Source organism: Syngnathus typhle, linkage group LG11 (assembly GCF_033458585.1).
Source record: "Syngnathus typhle isolate RoL2023-S1 ecotype Sweden linkage group LG11, RoL_Styp_1.0, whole genome shotgun sequence".
NCBI lineage: Eukaryota > Metazoa > Chordata > Actinopteri > Syngnathiformes > Syngnathidae > Syngnathus > Syngnathus typhle.
This window is the reverse complement of record NC_083748.1, coordinates 10,094,546-10,117,942: the sequence shown is the minus strand read 5'-3', so window position 1 is coordinate 10,117,942 and position 23,397 is coordinate 10,094,546. Positions and strand designations below refer to the sequence as shown.

At 43.9% G+C, this 23,397-nt stretch overlaps 2 protein-coding genes across 2 annotated transcripts in view; one reads left to right on the top strand and one right to left on the bottom strand.

The window, feature by feature from the left end:
• Nucleotides 1-23,397, top strand: part of LOC133162640 (chemokine-like protein TAFA-1) — a 108,193-nt gene that overhangs the window by 83,848 nt on the left and 948 nt on the right. Inside the window, exons 10-23 of the mRNA XM_061291978.1 lie at nt 2,494-2,652; nt 3,325-3,417; nt 7,636-7,766; nt 8,655-8,788; nt 9,984-10,098; nt 10,276-10,368; nt 10,918-11,002; nt 11,842-11,906; nt 12,559-12,733; nt 19,280-19,361; nt 20,453-20,626; nt 20,704-21,574; nt 22,945-23,064; nt 23,135-23,237. The gene's annotated coding sequence lies outside the window, so the exon portion shown is untranslated. The remainder of the gene's footprint in view (nt 1-2,493; nt 2,653-3,324; nt 3,418-7,635; nt 7,767-8,654; nt 8,789-9,983; nt 10,099-10,275; nt 10,369-10,917; nt 11,003-11,841; nt 11,907-12,558; nt 12,734-19,279; nt 19,362-20,452; nt 20,627-20,703; nt 21,575-22,944; nt 23,065-23,134; nt 23,238-23,397) is intronic.
• tafa4b (TAFA chemokine like family member 4b) lies at nt 232-12,305 on the bottom strand. Its single transcript, XM_061291980.1, has 4 exons — nt 12,191-12,305; nt 8,641-8,796; nt 3,365-3,489; nt 232-1,337 (listed from the first exon to the last, which is right to left on the bottom strand). Exons 1-4 carry the CDS (start codon nt 12,303-12,305, stop codon nt 1,326-1,328), a joined length of 408 nt encoding a protein of 135 aa, XP_061147964.1. The 3' UTR covers nt 232-1,325.

Genomic DNA, 23,397 nt, shown 5'->3' with positions numbered 1-23,397 from the left:
GGTCCCCTGCGGGCCGACCCGGAGACACAATGACCCGACACGTTCACGAATCAGACGGGCAGATAGACACATTTAGGGAAAGTCTCGCAATTGGGTGTGTGGTGAAGCGAGAAATACAATCGAGGTGGGCAATTCTTGAAAAAGCAAAATTAACTCAGTGGTGGTAAGGATTGTGGAGGTGGAAAAGGGGAGACCACCGAGGGATTCTAATAAGCACAAAGAGATGCGAGAGAATTAATAGTGAGATGTGAGAGGACTTTTTTTCGGGGGTGCACCGTTGTCCTCATTGCAACAATGGTGACAGACCCTGCAGGGTAAAGCCTGCCAAGAGTTGAACCGCACTTATCCGGAGCAATTATTTCACCATATCTCACTGAAATATTGATGCAGAAAAGCTTACTGGGGGGAAATTGGCGCTTGCGCAAAAACACATCCGATTTCTCGTAAAGGTGGCTCCAAATGACCCTCATTCAGGACATCACTTTGCAAATAATCTTGTCCATGAGGAAAACAGCAATGGTCCCGATAAAAAGACAACACAAGCAAACGCTTGAACCTTGGATGTCTTATTTTAAAAGAAAGTGTCACAGAACACGTTTTGATAACGACCAGAAATACGGGATGATCGAGAGTTGCTAGTTAGAATGGTAGCAATTTTCAACCACTCATACGTAAAGAGGCACACACATGTATGGGCCTACTTTAAATGTTGGAGAAAAATTTCAAGTTCTGCAAGACCTCCATCGAGCGATATTGGGAATAACCAAAGATTACCCAAAGGTTTCAACTAGTGCAAATACCACAGATGAATTTTTAATATGTTGTTATGTTCCTACACAGCAATTCCTAATTAGAACTGCAAATTGGCTCACACAAAACAGTCTTTGTGGCGGCGGCGACTTGACCCACAAGAGCAATTCCATTCTAATTTGCTAGTTATGAGCCGCTATCTCTTTGCTGCACTATATGAGCTCTACAAGTTGACAAAAAGCCCGCCCGCATCATGTCCAGCGGCTGGGCTCACGTCTCCACAAATGCTTTGTTGAAAGACACACTTTGAAATGCTTACTCGGTCTTCAGATTGGATTTCGATCATCCATAGGTTGGAAATTAGAGTCGCCTTTTGTCCTCGTGCACCCTCGGCAAGCGTGGTTGTCCTCATGGCCACCGCCGGGTACGGCATTATCGTGGTTACGTTTACAGTCTTGTTTCATAATGGAGATGCTGACATCATATTTTCAACATGTTCGAGTAAGTTCATGTCTTCCACTCTTTCCAGATGGAGAGTTAATTGTACGTTGCCTCTTGCTCCAGTGGCTCTCTTGTTATCGTGTGACCTGAAAAGACAATGGCAGAGATTAAAGCAATTTTGCATTGAATGAAATGGAAACACATTTTTCTCTCACAGAGTTTTCGAACCAAATCCAAACAAATAGCGCAATGCATCCAAATGGTTGAAATATTACATTGTACAAAGATGCCATTCTTAATGCAACAATGAATTTCTTCAAAGATTCCACTTAAACATCCTAAACGTATTATTATGACAGTTTGAGCCTGAAAGGGAATATTTCACTACTAATCAGAGGTGGTTTACTTTCATGGTTTTAATTAATAAATAAATACATTTTGGAAGCCAGAAAACTTTCCAAAACTGCTTTTTAGTGTTTCTGCGGCAACGACAAGAAAAGTAATTGTCTTCATTATTGTCACAAAATGTTTTTTTTTTCTTTGTCAGCATAGACTATGGTCCAGTCACCACGGGTTGCAGTTCTGTCCAAACGTGGGAATGTATGAAATTAAGTTGAGATCTGCCATCTTGCACCACATCCTTATTAAAAGTGTCTCCTTTCCTTCCTTGTGTTAAAACACATTCCTCGCACCTTTCAACAACACGCCAACGCTGCGTGGGAGTGAAGAGCCGCGGACAGAAATTGATAGGCACGCTGAATACGATGTCGAGCTTGCGAAGGGAGGTCACGAACGCAAGGAGATATGCCGGACAATAACGAGAGCCCTGCGAACGGTTGCCATGGAATCCGTGTCTCGTTGCAACCGACGTCGGTGACATCTGCCGCCGAGTCCCGCAAGTAACAGTTGACTGATGGCAAATCACCTGGCAAATGCAAATGAATGTCCGCGGATGCCATCGTGCTGATCGCTTGCTGACAAAACAGACAGAGTCGGGATAATTGTCCTATTGGTCCCGGAGTTGTCGTCAGGCTCGGGGTCATTAAATCCTCTGCCTCTGGCTGGCTGCGCCCAGCGGTGCCTCCGCTCCTCAGTCTATCCTACTTACCAACTTAATTACGAGCCTTAATTGTAAAACCTCTGCGGAAGGCCCCAGTCATAATGCATTGTAATGAATGCGACAGATGTTGTGCCATCTCCTGAGCAATTACTCTTACGGCGCCGGCGTCGTTTCCCTCGCAAGTCTTTCTCTTTGCACCTGCGTAAATCAAGCGCACCTGCTCTCCTTTCCCTGCCTCGCAGATACGCTCACACCCGAGACGGCGCAGATGCAAATGAACTCCCGCACGTAGGCCGGCGGCTTGTGAGCAGCCAAGGAGGAACCTGCGGCTGAATCTCACAATGTTGGAGTGTGCAGAGGTCTTCCCCATCCTGACCTCGGAAGATGCAGAAAGTTATTTTGTAAGTTTTCTCTGTCCCGATGTTTGACATCTGTGTTGAAATTTTAACTTGTCTGAGTCTCTTGAAAATAAGTTCTCAAGCGATCAGCTCATCAAATTTAAAAGAGGCTCTGTTTCCCAGACATTCATTCAGACAAGCTCTTATTATTATAGAGGAAAAAAATCAATTCAGTTCAAGATCAAGCCCTATCTAGGCTGCATCAAATATAGTCAAAGCTGAAAGGGTGAATGTAATATATTTATGAAGTCTATTTTGGGAGGGACATTTGGAGGTAAGGTAATGTTACGTGCCTTATACGTCTGTACGCTAAAATGATTGCATCTGCAGGTGGCACCTTGCGAGAAAAGTTCAGGTACGCAGGGAGTATGGATGAAGATTAAAATTCATGCTTTTCCAAGTTAGTCTCGCGGACATTATCACATTAATCCACTGAGACCCTTTCGATGGTGTCGCTTTATTTTAAGACTATTGAAGAGTCAGCCTGCTCACTAAATTGAAGTCTGATGAAATATGATGAAGATTTTTGAAAGACTTGCAAGATATGCCGAGGTCACGTGATGTCATCCATGATAGCATTTCATCCTTTGAACTTGCGGGCGAAATATGGTCCCACAAAATGTCGATCGTTTTTTTTTTTTTTTTTTTTAACTACGCACAATTGCTTTCTTACAGCAGAAGAGAGACCGGGGAGGCAAATCCACACACAGCTCACCTTTGTGGTTTTGACTTTATTGCCAGTGCTGCAGGACCAGCCGGTCAAGTCAGGTAAGACCTTACATTCTTCTCCATCCATGCATGGCTGCATCTGGCACCACCATTTCTGGGCTACAATGGAGGCTGGAAGAAAGGAAAGGTGTGGGTGGAGGTCAGACAGATGAAGAGAGGGCAGAAAGAAACATGACGTTGACATGTTGCTATGAGCAAATGGCAGCCATTACATTTAACAGGCTGTTATGATGCATGAGCTCAGTGGCAGTTAACGGTTCTAAAAAGCAATGGCTGTGTAATGCTTGTTAATGTCTCCATTATGGTGCTGATGACGGTGCTTTGAGTGTTATTTAGAGCTAATGGCCTGTGAGCGCTGCTATTACTTCCTCGCAACTTATCCCAATGCCGGAGTGGAGTGGGTGGGCGCGGCCTGCAGCTGCCCGTCAAGTCCAAAAACAAACGGGCTTTCCGGCCGGGCCTGTGATGTCACGATTAGATCAGACAGCCCCGGCCGGCCTCAACGGATCGATTTTAAAGAGATTAGAGTGGGAGTAGGGAGCAGTTAATTCGGAGAGCTTCACCTCAGGGAATTAACAGGGGATGTGTAGAATGAGGTGGTGGATGATTACTGGGTTGCTGTTATTATTAGTTTTTTGAGGGGAAAACTGCTGAGATCACTCTTGTCATGTCTGCATGAGCCAAAATATATTTTTATTGCCTTTCATCTCCTGTCTTTAAGCTAAACTGAGATAAGCGAGTGCTTGTTTTTATTTTGTCGTTGAGGTAATGTTATGTTTTTTAAAAAACAAAAATTTATCAAATCGCTCTGTCAAACTAATTTTTTTCACAGGCCGCATTGTAGTCATAGCTTCTTTTGGGAGGGCCATTATGACTGTCAACCCAAATAAATGTATGATCACCTCATATTATATACAGTCAAAGCTACAAAACAAACTGACAAATAACTCGTTTTCAAATCAGACGAGTAAAAACTGGTCAAACATAAAAAAAAATGATATTATTAAAAGTGAAGACAATTTGCAATTCTAGTAATCACGCAAATTGGATGCACAATTTGTCTTCGTGGGCCACATAGAATTGTGGCGAGCCGTATCTAGCCCCCGGGCCTTGAGTTTGACACCTTTGGCCTAAGATGTCATATTCTTTAAAGATGTTCATACATACCGTCATTTTTTCACCATTTTAGTTTCTGGAAAATGCTACATTTTAGTAGTTTAGCTTCAGTATTTGTTTTAGATTGTTTTAATATATGGAGTTGTTTCGAGTGTCAAGTGTTTCAGCATATTGGAATATTTGTCGTGCAGTATCGTTCACACTCAAAAAAAGATTCCGCTCAATGTCACTTCCTCAAACACAACGCAAATTTTAACACCGCCGGATACCAAAACATCAAGATACCTTGTTTGCCAATTAAGAGGTACCACCTTAGTCACACGTCATCAACACTTAATTTCAACCGTTGCTGCTCTGATGGTGGCTCTAAAACTTTCAGCATGTGCCAAACAAGAGGCTCGTGCTTTGCTGAGAGTGCAGGTGTTGAGGCAGCTCAAGGGTGTGACGATAGTTATTCCTCCTAAGCTCCTCAAACGTCTCCGAGGTGCTCTCCATGAGACATAGCGACGTGGTTTCAGGCTATGCCAACAGTTTTATGCATCATGCCAACATGTCAATCACAGAGTGACTGAATTCATTTCATAGATTTTCAATGAACGGTTGAGTGTGTTTCATTTCCAGAGTTTCTTTCTTGCAGCATCTGTGCTGGCATTTTCAATTGTAATGTTTGTGACATCATGTGGACAAAATGAGGAGTGCATCCACATCCTCCAGGCCCAGCCTGCTTGTGCAAAAATTTAATCCAATTCCAGAGGCACCATAATTGTGAATGATGAATGATCATTATGAATTCATTTGTGAAACATCTATTTTGGTGACCCACATTTCAAATGATGTGTGGAATGAAGTTTCATTCATACATTCTGAAAGCCAATCTACTCTAATCATTTTTGAATATAATGAATGAAAATAACACTGATACTGGGTATATCATCATCATTCATAAATATGATGGAAGTAATGTAAACTTATTTTTAAATTGATTGACCCTGCCGCCAAGTATTTCCACGATAAAAGTTGAGCTGCCAGTTAAAATATTCAAAATTCATGGTTGAACATCATGTCCAAAAGCTTTTTACCACTTTGAGGTCAGTACTTTTCAATTTGCTTGGCAAAGTGGAAGTGAACCAAACAAATTTTGAGGCGTGCCACAGACATAAAGTAACCTACGTAATATTCCAGTGCTTTCTTTCATTTTCTGCGAAGAAGCGGTCACAGAGTTCGAAAGCATCGATAATCACAAAAGACGAGCCAAGCGACATATGGGAATAAGAGCACAGCTGAACGGTCGTGGGAGCATCGAGTTGAAACCAATATCGCATTTATTGGTCACAGTCCACAAGAGAAAAGGCTTCTGAAAACCTCCACAAAGTAAACATCTATTTTGAGAAGGAAAATAACAAAGAGCCTTCATTGAGGTCTGTGATTGACCTTGGAAAGGTTCTGCGCCATTCTTGTTGAAGCCGTTATGAACGCAATGGGAAGAATACATGTTCTTCGTCTCGCATTCGTGACACACGCACGTATGCTCTCGGTCACGAGGCATCAATCCGCAAATTGTTGTTGAGCTGAATTCAGCTGACGTTTGGCAAGACGACTGAGAGAAATAAACAACTAGCAAACTCTAAACAGGAGGGACTTGCGTGGCAGATATGCCGACTCACCCATGGTGCTCCTTCGGTAAAAAAAACAAGCCTCCATTATTTGGGCATGAAATGCTTGATGTGAATAATTAAAAGTGAACAATTAATCATCTGAGCATGTCAAAGTGGTTCAGGGTCAGACAGTTTGCTCCCGCTTCAAACAAACGACATGACAAAAGGAATATGTCGTGATTCATTTGTTGAAAGGAACTTTTGGTGACCTTTAACCCTTATTATCACAAGAGAGAATACAAACAGAATGGTTTCATTGTGATTAAAAAATGAATTGAATGACTGCATATACGGTAGTCGGATGAGGACTTGGGTAAGGCGCAACGGCCATGTGCACTTGGGTGCGGGCGCCCTGAGTGTTTATCCATCAATACTTTACAAAGGGACTCTCTCTTGCCACCAGGTCATTACTATTTAAAAGAAATATGATGCACTTTTTTTTGCACATACAGTGAGACAAGCAACCAAAGGTATAGTCTCCATAAAACCCTCAGGCATCGTAAGTGACGAGCGCACAGTGATCCCGGGGTAGCTGGGGGATGCATCTATTCTTCTTTCGATGATGATTTAGTAACACAGAGGAATCAGATGGGCGTTACAAGAAAACACAAGGGTGGAGTAAAACCCAACCGGAAATGGATTACACAGCTAGACTTGAGCACTCGCAGGAGGAAAGACGAGCAAAGTGACCAAAAAACGACCTGGAGTAAATCGGGCGCTTTGGGAAACAACAGCGAGCAGCATTTAAATGTCTTCCCTCTTTGTTTGAATAGTGAAACTTGACGAAGTCACTTCTAACATTTTGCACAAAAATAAATAGATGGATGGATGGATAGATGGATAGATGGATAGATGGATAGATGGATAGATGGATAGATGGATAGATGGATAGATGGATAGATGGATAGATGGATAGATGGATAGATAATAGTATGTATCAGTATTACTGATATTGTATCAAATCGGTATCGGACAGTACTAGGCTTCAATATTGGTTTTGTTGACAAAGTTTTTTTTTGTTTTTTTTCCGCTGACCTCATGGTTGGCCTCACAAGCAGATGCAATTGTAAATATTGGACAGGTTTATCCTTTTTAATTCACGGCCGAGCGAGCGTGAAAATCACACACCCCACACCGCAGGATAATCAATCAGGATAACCTTTCGTAGACATCGGTAAATGCGGCCTTTGCTTATTTTGATTGTAAGGGTTGCTGGGTTTGCCTTTTACTTTGTCAGACAGCACAATTATCACACGTCTTATAAAGTCAACATCTAGGCTTTTTGATGACTCAGGAAAAATAAACAATAGTTTATTTGTAGATTTTCATTTGAAAAAAGTTTGGCTGGCTGTAATGAGGCTGCAGCCGGTAATAGACCTGCTGCCTTTTGCTCCGCTTTCAGCCCCATCAATAATGCAAGTCCATTTATACCGCGGTTGTTGGGCATGGGGCTGGCAACAGAGTGAAGTTTGTCTCTCTCCATCAGCGGAGGAGTGCGAGAGAGGCCCGCATGCGCTTCCGAGGGCGGATCGTTTGGAACTGCCAACCCGGAGGTCAAGCACGATTCACCAGATGAGTGCTACTGAGCACTGGATTTGGAGGCAGCGAGATTGAGAGGTTAGACGGCAATCAATCGCAAGCCCCAGTGATTAAGATTAAGATCCATCCATCCTCTTTGAGAATAATTTAGCCCTGGCAGACTTTGAGTCATTCATCCTGTGTATTTGCTTCTGATCGCTGTCCTTCCTGCCTATCTTGAATCTCCACCCAGAATCTCATATTATCTTTTATTTATCTTCCATTACAGAAGAAATCAGTGTTGCCACGGTTGTCTGGTGTTGTCATTATCAATGCATTATTGCTATTTAAGATCTCATCAGAGAGGTTAAACAACACATCTAGTTGTTTATTGGGTGAAATCGTGTTGAAATGAACAAGCAGATGTGGTACGGTTGGAATTTAAATGAGAAAAGCACCTTCTGCTGGTCTCATGATGGAATAGCATTGCTGAATTTTTTTTTTTTTTTGCTTTCCTTATTCAGTGATTGTATCTAAAAAAAAAACAGTTTAATATTTTTTAAATTAGATTTTTTTTTTTAAATCATGCTTATTCCTTGATTTTATAAGGTCTCCAAGTGTGCCATGCATCTTCGACAGACCCGAATCAAATAAGATGTTTAGCCTGAAGTTAAAATGTTTGGTCTTGAGTTTGGCTGCTGCTGCTGCTGCTGCTGCTGCAACACATGATATTTGAAATCTCCTTCCAAATTGCACAAGGGAACAACGAAAGGCACAAACACAAAGATTACAAAATCCGTGGATGAGTGGGCAGAAATAAATTGAATTTGAAGATAAATTACAATGTGAGCTGTAGTCCATACTTTAAAATGAAGTAGCAGCGGGGCGTTTCATTTTTTATTTATTTTTGCAGTGCTTGATGCAGTGCCTACTTTTTACCTGCTGCTAATTGTCTCTTCTTTTTTATCTTTACCTTCCACACATGAGGGTCTTGCTCTGGTGGTGCCAGCGACTTGCCCGGGGAAACAGGAACACTTGACGGTTTGGGAGCGCTCCTCGATCTTATTCTTATTGCAGCAGCGATGGATGGCCACAACCTCGCATGTCCCCTGCTTCACCTGGTAGGAGACTGCACACACACACGTATCAAGTTCTTCACATGCACCCAGCCTCTACAAAGCTGCTTAGAGAACTTCATCAAGTTAATGATAACGTCCTTCTGGTAGTAATGAGGTCGATGGATGCCTTTCAAGTCATGACCATTTTTACAGAACGCGTCCTAGCCTAAAACCAGATCTCATCGTGTCATGCTTCTAAAATTGGACTTATTTCTTTCCAGTCCAACTGGAAATGTGTAAAGCACAAATGATGGGTCAAATGGTTTCCAAAAAAGGATTGCCAAGGACTTATCTTAAGGTTTATTGTGCACCTCTTGGCTTCTCCAACATTTCCCGAGCAAACCCCGCAGGCGACACGGCAACCAATAAGCCTCTTTGCAGCCTTGGCAACGCCAAGGCGAGACTGAGTCATGAGCTCAAGTGTCATTTATGTACGTGACTTTACACATACTCGGCAACTTTTGCCGCGCGGCTCAACGGGGCTTTGCCGGCAGACACCAAAGTGCACAGGAAAACACAAAGAAACACACTCGGCGCAGGATCTATTTCCGCGGGCCGTGGCCTCACTCGTCTTTTCTGGTTTAAAGTGTGTTTGTTGTCTTCTCCACTGAGAGCCATTATTGATCCCTTGCTCTCAGAGTGCCCCTCTGATATCATACCTGCACTTTCATTAACCCCACCACCACCACCACCACCCTCAATGAGGCTGAAATAACACTTGTGGTTCATTCATCCACGCACATGTGCGAAAAAAAAACCAACTTGGATGGATAGATTTCAATAAAACAACTTCTATTCCTATATTGGCAATTTTCATCTATCATGGGTAGGTGTGGAAAATTGCCGTAAATGGGTGTTTACTACCATCTTATTATTGCACTGTAGGCAACGTAAGATGGAACCCTGCCAAGTTTAGTTGAGAAAAATTATATAGTAGTCTGGAGTAGTCGGGTACAGCATCTTGTCCATAGTGCTGCTCCTGCCTCTTAGCACTCATCTATTTCAGATTTATGCGTCGGGAAGCTCGCTCTCCTGCTAGGCATGTAATAAGAGTGTGTCTAATGTTGCTAGGCACGTAATAAGAGTGTGTCTAATGTTTCAATCCTGCCTTTAAAGCACTCTGTTATGACATTACAAAGTAATAGAGCATAGCATACAAAGATGAAGAGGTTTCTCAAGCATGGCCAAACGTTTACAGTCCCGCCGAGTACAAATGGAGTGCGGGAGAGAAGGAGATGACAAGCGAAGCGCCGCCGCCAAGCCGAGACATCTTGAACTGACGGCTCAGCCGAGCGTTTGCCATACGGATGCAGGTGAGCGAGAATGTCATGAAATTGACCAAAAAGTTCTTTTTTGCTGTCAATAACTGACAAGACAACATTCCTACTAAATTAGTCCTAACAGCTTAAATCCTAATAGCTTTTTTTTTTTTTTTTTTTTTTAGTCTTTGGGTCGAAAGGTTGTGAGATCTATCTTTGTTCCCATTGCAGCATCTCCGCCGCACCCGGCCATAAATCCTCCCGACGCTATCGATGTCTAAAAGGCCCACCTCTGACCTGACCTGACTTTATGCTAATTCTAGTGTGAGTCACTGTGGCGGCCTTTGAGCATGGCCCACCTTTGTAAATGACGACATGTATGCTGCATGCATGGACACGCACATATAAAAGTACTTGGAAGTCGGCGCTCAAGTGCGGCAAGATCACTTGTGAGTCGTGCCGACCGCCTCTCCTCTTTGTCATCAGTTATGGGTTGTGTATATTTAGCATACCACACATTACCTCCTCCATGCGTGGAATCCGGCTTTACGTGACATTTGTACAGTGAGAGAACTATATTTGTTGTAGCAGCCTTTAAGACAGACTAAACTACTTTCATGGGTGATTAAAATAGGTTGGTAATTTAAATAAAATGCTGATTTATTTATTTTTTTATAATGTAGTTCACAAAACCACAATGCATCTCATGGAAAAAATGTGACTGAGCTAAAACATCTCAACACAAACGAGTCCAGCATAACATTTTTGGACTTCTGAAGCCACCTAGTGGTGGCTAATACGTAGAACTTCTGCTGTGATGTGTGATCCAACAAATGTCTGCAATCCATTTATCCGTTTTATTTATTGCTTAAGGGTCAGCGGTAAATTGGACCCCATCCCAGCTGACTTTGGATAAGAGGCAGGATCCACCATGGACTGGTTGCCAGCCAACTTTGAGGTACATATAGACAAACAATTTACACTCACATGCACACACCTAAGGACATTTTGTAGAGCCTTCAATGACAAAGCCTCCCAAAAATGAGCATACGATTATATCTATTAAAAATAATGACCAAAAACACAGCCAATTAGTTTTTGGACTGAAATCACTTTGTGTTTAAGTCTAATATTTACAACCAATTGACTTTAAACCTCAACCAATTAAAAAAAAAAATACTCTAAGAGTTGGTTTGGGAGCGAGTTGTCTTGTTCCACAACGAGGGTGACCAAGAGGAGGTGGTGGGGAGGGGGGCACCCGTGACCTTCACTATACACAAGGCCTGCAATTAGTGGTGTCCCTGCCGTAAGCAGGCTGCCTCCTCTCGATCAAAAGGAAAACTAATACCATCACTCACTGCCCAGACTGCAGGCCGGTCGCATTTCGACTGCAAATAAAGGTCACCTTCCAAAACACAAGCGGGCGGCAGTAAAGGAACCGAGAGACAATTAAAGCAAATTGTCATAATTAAATGTGAGAACGTGGTGAGGTTTTTGCAAACAAGCAACAACCGTCCCCCGAAGCCACCACAAATTCATTATACGATTCATAATAAGCTGGACTTTTGCTGCACAGTCAATGTTGCAGTAACTGAAGAAGTTATTTGACTGGAGGGGTCTCTGTGATGCACGTTAATGTTAGCACTGCTAATAATTAGCCGGTATGCACTCGTGAGATATTCCCAGAAGCAATGGACTGAACGTCTCCAAGGCTTTTCACTAGATCAGATCACAACCGCGCTGACAGACTTGTGTTGACTACTCTTGACAGCTTAAGTGCCATTTGTATCTATACAGTCGACTCGTTCGCAACGGCGGTGTTTGCATCCGAGCCCGAAAAGAGAACCCTAACTCCGCATCAGGTATGCCATTTAAAATTATTTTCCGCAAATAAAATTGATATTTAATTGGGCTGCACATTCTATTTTGTGCCATGAAAGATTTGGAATGTAAGGGACCGTGTGTGTCAATAAAGTCTCACTCGCATTCTGTCAAGAGCGGGGTGACAGGGAGGTTAGCCCAGGCCCCGCTTCATCAGGACCGGGATGGCTCAGCCTTGAGAAACATCTCTCGCCGCCACTCTGACAGTGTAATTAACCTCTTGCGGTATTTGTGAAAGGGGCTCAGGGCTAGATCCAACGCGTACCTGTCGATCCCCGGTGGTTGCGGTTGCCAGCGGCCACGGGGGTGACGCAGAGCATCGCCAAGGCAACGAGGTAGGCCACCACCAAAGGCCAAGCTGACCTCCTCCACAGTTTCATCCTGCGAGGAGGGAGGAGGAGGAAAGTGAGGTGCAAGGACGGCATGAGGGAAGGGAGAAGGGCATGTTGAGAGATTAGAACCTAAACATAGAAGGAAAAACATAACAGCAAACACAACTTTTTCACCAAGTATTAACAATTTGTTTGCATCTTTATTTACTTGCGCATTTTTATAACGTACCAAATAATATCATTAAAGCTCCCCCATAATATGTCCTTTTACCTGTTTGCCGTTTTAATTGGTCTCTTCCAGCAAGTAACCTCTCTAAGAACGCCAAGCCATCGTTGCATCCATTCACACGTTGGCTCTCCTCTGCGTCCACTCGCTTCTCCTCTCCTCAACCAGAAGAAGACCTTGGAATTATCAGCAAGCACAAAGTCAGTGTGCCCGAGGGCTCCTCCATGGCCTCCAATGGCATTATATGAAGGTACACATGCTCACACACACACACAAAGGGGAAGATACCATGTGAAGGTCTGGATTCTGTCAGATGTATTGTTTACATGAGGTTCACCTACCCCCAGGCTCAAAGTGATCCCCACTCTAGATATCATAAAGCTTTGACTCGATCTTTCATACACATGTGCTTAAACAGATGCTGTGGGTGGGGATGGACGTGATTTGTTTAAATCTTTCATGACAATGAGTGTACATAACCCCCCCAAAAAAAAAAAAGAAAGACGAGCCATCACTCAGGCGGCCCCAAAACCACAGATGTTGATGAAACTCTCTCATCACTCATGCACATTCGGTCATGTTGCACGTACACACATTTGCACACATCCTGTTTGCAAGGTAAATTCAAACAGAGAGTTGTCAGCAGGAAAGACTTTCCCGAAATCCCAGTGAGTGGCACGATCAAGCTGGTTAAATTAGCATCTGCCTTGTATGTGTGTCAACACACTTCTTTTTACAAAGCGACTAACTCAGCAAACGGAATGAAAAACAACAGATTCACATTAATATCGAAATGTCTCCCCCTCTTTAAACCTTCATTATTCATCATGCCTCATTAGAATTCAGCTCAGCCTCCTGCACATACTCGGGAACTTGTCAGCTTCAACCGAATGTGAGCGGTCCACGTCGTGCCACTGACCCCTAGTGGTGATAAAGGGAGCAGCGTCAGAGACAGTGAGCTGGGCTTTTGTGGAGAGAGAAAAAAAGAGATAGATGGATGGAGTGTGTAGAGAGTATTTGAAACAGGAGTGTGACACAGAAGCACTGAGTGAATACAAAATGTGACAGTGTTTCAATACTATATTGATGCGTGACATCGAGAGAGATGAGTGGCGAAGAATGTGAGCGGTATGACACCATTGGCCTCGAGAGGAGGAGAGAGAAAGAGCGAAAGGAGGCAAGGGTGGCAGCATGTATGGAAATGAGAGGATGATAACAAGTGTAAGATAAAATTCACATGCTGAAAATGAATGGCTTCCTTTTGCCTTTGTTGGGCTTTAACAGGAAACCCAGCTGTCACATTTATTATGGGAAGCTGAAGCTTTGTAAATGTGCTGTATTTTTTGTACTTAGAGTAATTTTGTGTTTTACATTAGCACTAGTGTGCGTGTGTGTTTGCACTCTGAAGCTTGCATATGTTCCATTCCTGTACATTTTGTAGAAATATGCAATCCGCGTGTGTTGGGTAGCTGAGTGATTAAGCATGCTGCATGGAAGCACAGTAACCCATTTCTTATTCTCTTTTTAAAAAGCGGGCCCATGGCTTGCATTTTTATCAGGTTGGTGCTTCGCTCCACTCGTGTTCAAATCTTAGACTCCGCTTGCTCCACCATCACACTTGTGTGTGTCTTTCGGTGCAGTCATGACACACGAGTGGCACCGCGCCGGGCTCGTTGACATTCCATGAGACAATCGCGGCATATCGGCCGCAAACATACAGTGGTATCTGTGCGCCCCTCATCCCAACAGCGTTATCTCTTATACTGCCCGGGAATTCCCCAGAATAAATTTAGGGTCTTTGTTTGTATGTGTAGAGAGTAATAACTCAGCCACACACGAGTCACATCAGTTAAGCAGCAGTCTGAATCTGCAGATCAAGCAAACAAAAAGCATATCAGTGTAAAGTGTGAAATAGCTCACATTTCTGCAGATAGTCATATCCGCTTTGAGTTATGAGCCTACAGACAGGACATTTGTTTGAAAAATAGAAAGATGATGATAATGTCTTGAAAGATTTTCTTTCTGTCGTGGTGAAACAATCATTTCTTGAATACCTGAAAATAAATGACCTAATGTGAAACACGTGATCTCGTAGAAATCTGCGTTCAAAATGAAAACTAACTACCAAGAAGAAGAAAGCTGTCACATGACAAAGTGTTGTCGTTTGAAAAATTTTAAATCATCCAGAGGCTCGTAATAAGTTACTGATGTTTACATGCCTCCATCCAGAGGCACACAAATACAAAGTGTTTCCTCCAATAAAACAACAAGTAATTAACTACAACAATCTCACTGTGGTGAAATGGTCGAATGGGGAGAACAAGGGGGGGTGAGTTTCTGAATGCAAGAACATTACCTGGCTGCGTTATCGACTTTCAAGTCCAAAAAAATGGCGCCGCCACAGAGGTGCCATTACAACTCAGCTCGGCGGCCTCCGCTTTCCATTCTTGTTGCGCAAGCTGTCTTGTTTCATTGTAGGGTTTTAAACTCAGGTTAAGGTTTCAAAGTGAGGTTTTGATCTAGTGGTAGGGTTTCAAAGTAAGGTTTTAAACTTGGGTTAGGGTTTTTAAAGTACCGTATTTTCCGGCCTATAAGGCGCACCGGACTATAAGGCGCACCTTCAATGAATGGCCCATTTTAAAACTTTATCCTTATATAAGGCGCACCGGACTATAAGGCGCACCATTAATGCATCATGTGAGATTTTTAATCCAAATCAAATCATTCTCCATTTTATCTTTTTTATTTCAACTTCAGACGGAACAAATTACTTTATAATCATAAAATAATGATCCATAGTCTTTTTGAGTCATGATTCATAGTCTTCAGCGGGCCACTTATGATTGATTTCATGACACAATGCTTTGGGCCAGTTTAAATTTAGGAATTTGGTCCATATATAAGGCGCACCGGACTATAAGGCGCACTGTTGGTTTTTGAGAAAATTTTAGGTTTTTAGGTGCGCCTTATAGGGCGGAAAATACGGTATGTTTTTAAACCAAAATTAGGGTTTAAGATTAGGTTTTAAATGACAGTTTTGGGTTCAAATTAGGGCTTTAAATTTAGTTTCAAAGTAGGGTTTTAAACTTAAGTAAGGGTTTTAAACCAGAATTAGTGTTTCAAATTCGAGTAGAAACTCGGGTTAGACTTGCTTGTCTTATTATCTTTTGATAACCTCTCCACTTGGCGGAGGAGAGCACACAGATATAGGCCGATGTTTGTTTTATGGCAGGAGAAAACCCGGACACTAACTGGCTAATAAACACTGGCTGGCCGCTAGCACGAGCTCAACCGCAGCCCGGTCCCACGTTTCCTCTTTACACGTTTGTCGATTAAAGCTCAGACAGCCGGCGTTGGTCGTCATAGATCAGAACAAGCTCTTCTGACAGACAGAGTACGGGGCCAGCGCCGTAAATCCTGCGCACTCTAATAAAGCAATAAAGGGCCTTTAAATGTCAGTGTCCCTCTACGGCGCATGATGGATAGAAAAGGTAGAAAGCAAAGCAGACACTCTGAGGTGACGATACGCGCCCACGCACGCACGTCAACATCAGAGCACAATTGATGCCTTTGTTATATTTTTACTCTTTTCTACGTGTTGCCTCCTATGTGCTGTTTAGATTTAGAACAAAATCCATGAAACCTCACGTCTGCACTCAATTCTACGACCAAATGAAGCTGTCTTCACAAAGACGCCGTAAAAACAACTATTCTTTCTCCCGCCGAATCAAGCCTCCAACCAACGAGCGTAAAGATCAGATACAAAATGGATATCTGATAATGCGATTCACAAGTAATATTAAATATAGCGTCGCCCTACTTGGGTGTCAATTTCCAACCCCATCTAGTTGTTTGCGTCCGTATCGAACAGCAATTACTCTCCGAGGCTGTAATGATGAGTCTATCGAAAGTTGTAGCCAAAGGTTAATCTGTGCTCAAATTAGAATGATATTTTCTGATGAGTCGGCGATTCTCACATCGACTCCCCCTCCACCCCATAGGCCAACGCGGACGAACCCAAAGGCTTCTCGTGGCTTTATGTAAGCGGGGTGAGAAAAAACCCGTCTCTTTTACAGTCTCCATGCATACACACGAGGAGACGAACCCACAACTTGATTCTGTCAATCCCCTCTGCTGCTAATGATTAGTTTGCACGTAATTGTATTGATTACCGTACGTGTCATGCCTGTCAACTGAAAAGGGCCAAAGGAAAAGTCAAACTTGACAGACAAGGAAGAGAGGAGTAAGGGCAAGATAAAGCTGAGGGAGTGAGTGGTCAGCTCGGTGGGATTTCAGAGAAGAGAGAAGGAGAGCGAGAGAGAGAGAGAGAAAGACAAAGACAACGACTGACACGGAGCAGAGAGCGAGAGCAAGCCTGATCAATTGCTCATTTTACAAAGTCACTGAGACGTGTCAGTAGTGTGTCAATAAGTGAATTAATTTGTCTGGGGGGTCTCCCAAGCATGACACCTTGTTCACGCAGCTCCACTGGGACAATTGAGCCCTCTAACCCTCTCACACACATACACATGCAATGTCACTAGGACGCAGATGCTGGAAAAAAAGCAGCTTACGCATTAATTGTAGTCCAGATTTGTGGGAAAGTGCCAAATCAGCAATGTTGATGAATGCGGAATAACAGCGCACACGCTCGTACACGCGCACGCTTCACCAAGCTGCTCTCCTTGGGGGACGCTGCTGCACACCGCTGACTGACATCAGTCAGCCACCTAGAGAGACCTTCCATCACTGGCTGCCTGCTGTTTTCATTACAAAGCCATCACCTCCAGCACACACACATTAGGACACACACACACACTTTTACACAAACTCCCACTCCCCTGACAGATTTCCCCTCAGTCCTGACTACCCATATTCGTCTCCGTTGAAGATTTTTCTCACACACCCATCCAAAGGCAGCTCCCCCCGAGGTCCTTTTCTGCCCCTCCATGTTGTCGTCTCACCTCCTCTGCCCCCCCCCCCTTTCATGCTCTGCATCTCCCACACTTCAACCCTCCTCATTGTTAGACGATGGACGCCACAGGCCCCAGCTTCACCGCGGACAAACACACCTGACCGCAAAGCTTTTCATAAACCCACGTCGTGGCCGCCGTCTCACGTTTATCCGGCAGCTGCCAGAGGGGGGATCAAGTGGGACGCGGCGTCACGCGGGCTGACGCACACTTGACTATCCACACAGGCATGAGGAGGCAGCAGATGCCAGCAAGGTGATAGATAGAGCGCCGTGGGAAGAGACGCTGCCTGTTCAATTACAATCATTACGATCACTTAGGGACATTTGTCATGGTCAAAGTGAGTTGGAGCTGTGGAGGAATTCACCTTGAGGCAGGTGAGAAGGAGTTTACGCCGCTTACAAAGTCCACGAAGCTGCACGCGAGATGACAGAACCAACGGAGACGCAGGACTTTCATAAAATTAGTCAATTCCTGGAGTTCATCTAGCTCACGACGTTTTTATGAAATGAACCCGAACCTGTCACCAATGTGTGGCCTTTATTGCCTGCCAAAGCAAGAACTGAACTTTGCCCTTTTTCCTCCCAGGAGCCATGACCTCTGTCTAATTATGGTCATTGTGGTTGAGGTCGAAAACACACAAGAGCGCAAGGCAGCCATCGATTTTATATCGCTTCTTCTTCTATTACAACCATCCATCTCCTGCTGGGGCCAGCACGGCGATGGTGCTGCTCATTTCTGTACATTTCTCGGGGATGAGCGAATGGCTTCTCGTCCACCGCTGGTGAATGACGCCTGTCCGCATACTGCTCGAGAGGATCGAGCGCCACTGCCATGAACAAATGGGAGTCCTATCTCCATCTTTCACGACAGAACCCCACCCCCCTCCCCCTTTTCGCCATCTCCTCTCACTCAGGAAGTCTCCATTCATTACAGTCAGTGTATCTGTCGCACTGATGTCACCCTAATTCATTGAGCATCACACACACGCACACACACAGACGCTCATCTCACACGCCCGGTGTTTGTGTACATGTCATCGCATGCCTCTTGCAAAGCTTATTTTAGTCTCTGCAGCTCCTTTCTGTCACCTCCCATGCCCTCCCTGCTGCCGCCTTGCCTTGCCCGCTCATGCACAAGCGCAAATGCACACATCGCACTCATTGCCAGGCAGCCATCCTGAACAGCCCTCACGCGGGGAAGGAGATCAGGAGGCTGTTGAGACATGGAGCACCAAAGGGCCCGGAGGATGGCAAGCTGTCCCATTGCTGGGAGATGAGGGAAGTGGGCTTACAGATGAGAGGATAGTGAAACCACACACATGGGGGGGGGGGGTCTTATCTGTGCAGGAGGTTGAGGCAAACAAGGCATGTGGAATCAAAAATACAAAATTACCACCAGTCCAAAAAGCATGATACAAATCAAAACACAATGAACTAAAAGGAATCCGAGAAATAGGAGGAACAGCTGAACAAGACAGGAATGGCTTAGGAAGCTGATTTGTAGACGCAAGGGATCGGGTTGACACAAAAATGATTCATTGTGAAAAAGGTACATGAGGAAAACATGAACAAATTTCAATTGAACTAAAACCAAAATAACAAAATCTTGTTATCTTATTGCATTTTATTGCAGAGGAAGTGATTGAAAGTGTGCTTGAGGAGCTTCATTTAGACAAAAGTAGTCCTTGGCCACCATCGTGTGACATTTAGGCAAGAGTCAACCAGCTACTTGATGATTTTTGCTATTGCAGCAAGGCTTGCTTCCTACCCTGGTTTTCACAGTGTAGGGTGAAAAGTAATTGAGTTTATCTGTGACTATAGTTCAACGCCGGAGCGATGGAGAAAGGTCGACAAAAGTGAAGGAGCCATCCACTGATGCACAAAGGCAACCCTCCTCTTGCAGGTGTGTGTGTGTGTGTGTGTGTATGACAAGGTTGGAGAGCGTAATCTCCTCAGGATTAAGACCGCTGCTCCCGTGTTAATGTGACTGTCAATGCGAATTAGGTCCCTGGACCGATCCTCTCCATCCTCTTCTCCCCCACAAGGCCAACCCTCTCCACCACCTTCTCCACTAATGACACCGCTCTCCGTGGAGTGTCGCGTGGTTGAGACAATGTGTGTGTGTGTGGGGGGGGGGGGGGGGGGTAATTACTCGCTCTCAATACAGTACAAATTGCAGAAGCTAGCAGCAGGACAGCAGAGATATAGGCAGACAATGAGGAGGAGAAACGAGGTCGGGGGGGTCTTGCAATTAAAACACGATTACTGCGCACATTAACATGCATTGAAGCAGAGAGAGAGAGAGAGAGAGAGAGAGAGAGAGAGAGAGAGAGAGAGAGAGAGAGTGCAAGCTGAGTGCGTGAATTTTCGTCCAATAGAATGTCATCGTATACTCTGCAACACCCCCTTCGTGCCAGCAGCCCCTCATTCGGCGTTCATGTATGCCCCACGCTGCTCCGCGCTACTCGTCCATCTTTTGTGTCTCTATTCCCAGCATCTTATCTCGATCCACGCAATGAGGCAGCTGAGTCAAGCCGAGTCGAGCTCACGTCACTCAATGCTTAGGAGAGTGGAAGTCGGTGTATTTAAGATGCTTGGCGTGGATGGACACGTCGCGTTCGTCTCACCCCCCCGTCTCGTCCGTGCACAAGCCCGCGAGCCACGCTCAACACAGTCGAGCTCTCTAGTGCGCTTTTACGCACGGTCATTACGCTGATGCGTTTTTATTTGTTATTTGTAATAATTCACCAGATTGTAAGTAATATTGTAAGTAAGCAGCTTAACAACTGTGAGTGAATTAGTCAGCACTCCGGGTTTGTTTAATCGTCTATGTTTCACATTTAACCGAACAAATGAAATAAAATAAACTTACCCGAATTTATATCGTGGATATCATGACTGCAGTAAAGTGAGGATTATCCAGGAGAGATTTAACTTTTGCTTCTAACTCCAATGTTTTTCCTCACAATCCTTTTTTTGCTGTCTCCGATCCAGTTCCTGGAAAACCCAAACGCACCGACTCAGAGGGGAAGAAAGAAGCTCGAAGAGTCCGCGCACAGGAACGGGCAGCTGAAGCCGGTTCAGACAACCGCGACTTCATGGAACAGCAACGTGCTCCGAATGTGCTCAACTCTCAAAGTCCCATCCCAACCTCACATTGAGGATAAAGTCAGTCCAAATGAGTACGTTTAGTAGCAATAAAAAATAACCAAAAAAAAAAAACACCAAGCTAGTGTGCGCTTTAGTTTCAGACCAACTCTCCGCAGAAGTTTGAGTCGCTTTGTGACAGCCTGGCAGAGCCGCCCAGAAGAGTGATGGCGGTACAGTGGCGCAATGGCGATAGTTGCGCGCTCCCTTCGCTCCACCCGGCCATGCAGGGATCGATTGGTCATGAGAAGTGAGACGCGTGCTCCGTCCTTCCCATTCAGAACACGTGCAACAGTGCCCGCCCAGTTCAGTACACCCCCTCGACACACCACTCAAGCCCCCCCTTTTTTTTTGCCTGCTGTCATGGAGTTTGCAAGAAGTAGAGGGGCATAATTCAGTACGATAAAGGTGGAAAAGGGAATAGAATTCTTGTCTTTTTGACAAAAGAGATAATTACCTAGAAAATGATCCATGATTTAAAGGTATCATCATGTGTTTCTTTTGTTTACCACGAGAGGGCGCCCGTGTTAGAAAGTTTTACTTTTAACCCTATTATGTCCTAGGTTAAATGGAGCCATTTCCAAGTAAGCCTTATACATACAGGCCATTATGACTAAACCTAACCCGTCATCATTATCGTCACATTATTTCCCACCTCACTTCCTTCCATACTTGGATCATGTTCCATGCACATGCTGCGTAGATATTGATACCAGATTGTGAAGGGTGTAAATATAAACCACCCTTCCACACCCCTTGAACAGGATTTAATGATGGTTGCCTCTCAGTTACAGTACCAAGAGACTTACTGAACAATTATACCATCCCCTGGAATATTCTCGTGTGTTGATGCTGATTGATTGCAGGGTGTTGGATATGCGGGCCCTTAAGACTGAATGGAGGTCGATGCCTGCTAATGACCGAAAGTGATGAGTATCCAATCTCATTGGCAGAACTGCTTGGTCCTGGGTAAGTGACTTTTTGTGTGCATACATATGTGAGTTTGGAATATTTAAATGACAGAAATTAATTTGTGCTGACCTCTAAAACATCATTTAAGTTGGAACAAAATATAGAATATAAATATTGACATTCGTGGCAGCAGTGTTAGTTAACACAACAAAGCAAGCAAGTAAGTTGTTTGGTTCAAAACAAATTTCGGAGTTTTTACTCAATTTTTCAAGTTCTCGTAAAAACGGGAAAACCATTACATTAGCAAAACTTAAAATATTTTTTGGCAAACTGCCCAACGTTAAATGTTATCATAGTTCACTCAACCACCTTTTTTTTTTACTATCTAGATTACAGAGATACAGTTTTGTTCACAAAATCTTCCCCCGACGCCAATAAATTGCGTTTCAGTACCACGGACAGCGCCAGCTTGTCTGTCACTGCGCCTCACTCCTCTGCGCCTGCGTGTCAAAGTCACATCTAGGGAGGAGACGAAAACATTTCAAAACCTTTGGAAAATGCCACCCAGCTTTACCCAACTACCTTAAATGGTGTTTTCGACAAAATGGTATAATGGACATATAATGGAAGCTAAAGCCTATAGCACTTATTTTTCTTCTACCAAAAAGGGCGAGATACAGGAAACCACATTATATGTGACCACTTTAGTTAACAACAAAATTCAATTTGCATTCCCTTTTAAAATCCCATTACATAGCCAGTTGTTAGATTTTGCGCTAGGTATTCATTTCATCGGGGTACAAGGTTGGTCAGGAAAAAGCGGTTTCTTAGGGCCCCCTACTGTGTCGTGAATCAGAGATATATCTCTACTCTCCCATAATCGAACAATTTTCACCCAGAGGGAGCGTTGCGGGTTAACTGTTGTTGACTGGAGGGATACACACCCGCCTCGATCGATACTCCTTCGTTAATCACCCTCAGATGTATATACTTTTTTCATATATATCACGGAGATCTGGAAAGGCAATCGATGCAGGCTCATCAGGTTGTAATTCATTCCAATTCATTGAGTTTTCAAGGTGTTTAGAATAAGATCATTAAGCTGTTTGTACTGCCGATGATGGCATAATCAACAACTAATGGGAAAGTTGTTATCAGGATGTGTGAACTAATTTCTACTTCAAATTGGCAAATTTGTTAGCACATAAACGACTTTGGTCTAATAAGATCCAAAAAACAGCTTGACTGACACTCCACTAGAACTCGCCAGAGAGATGGAATATATTCTGAGGTATAGAAACTAAAAAAAATAAATAATAGGTATTGATTTTAAGCAGTCACAAAGGTTAATGAGTGCAGGCATTTCGGTTCCTCTGCTTTTGATTCCCATCTTGAATAGTGATTTTTCATTCTTCACGAGGTCGCAGGCAGTAACCCAAGCTGGGCCAGAAATAGTGTCCATCCATGGAGAGGATGTCAATACAGCCAAAGTTTGGACACATCCTCTAAGAGCAGGCTGCTGCTTGGATCTTCATTCCAAACTTGTGGTGAGGAGATGATTTTGATTAGTTCCCCGGGACTCAGTGGAGATCTGCGTGAACTCATTCTTTTTACCAGGCATGCACTGGCCGGGGTTGATGACCGCGCAGGCCAGGGATTTTTACTCATCTGTGGGCTTGTACTGCCCCCATGTGGCTACTACGCATCACTGATAACTGAGGTAGGTTTTATTGAGGTCATGCAGATTTATTATGGTGACAGTAAAAAAAACTGAACTAGTGCCCTTTTGCAAAAAGTCCTTTCCTCCCTTAAACCACACTCAGAAAAATAATGCAAAGCAAAGGCAAAGGGATGCCTGGCATCAGCAAAAACTGTCAGGA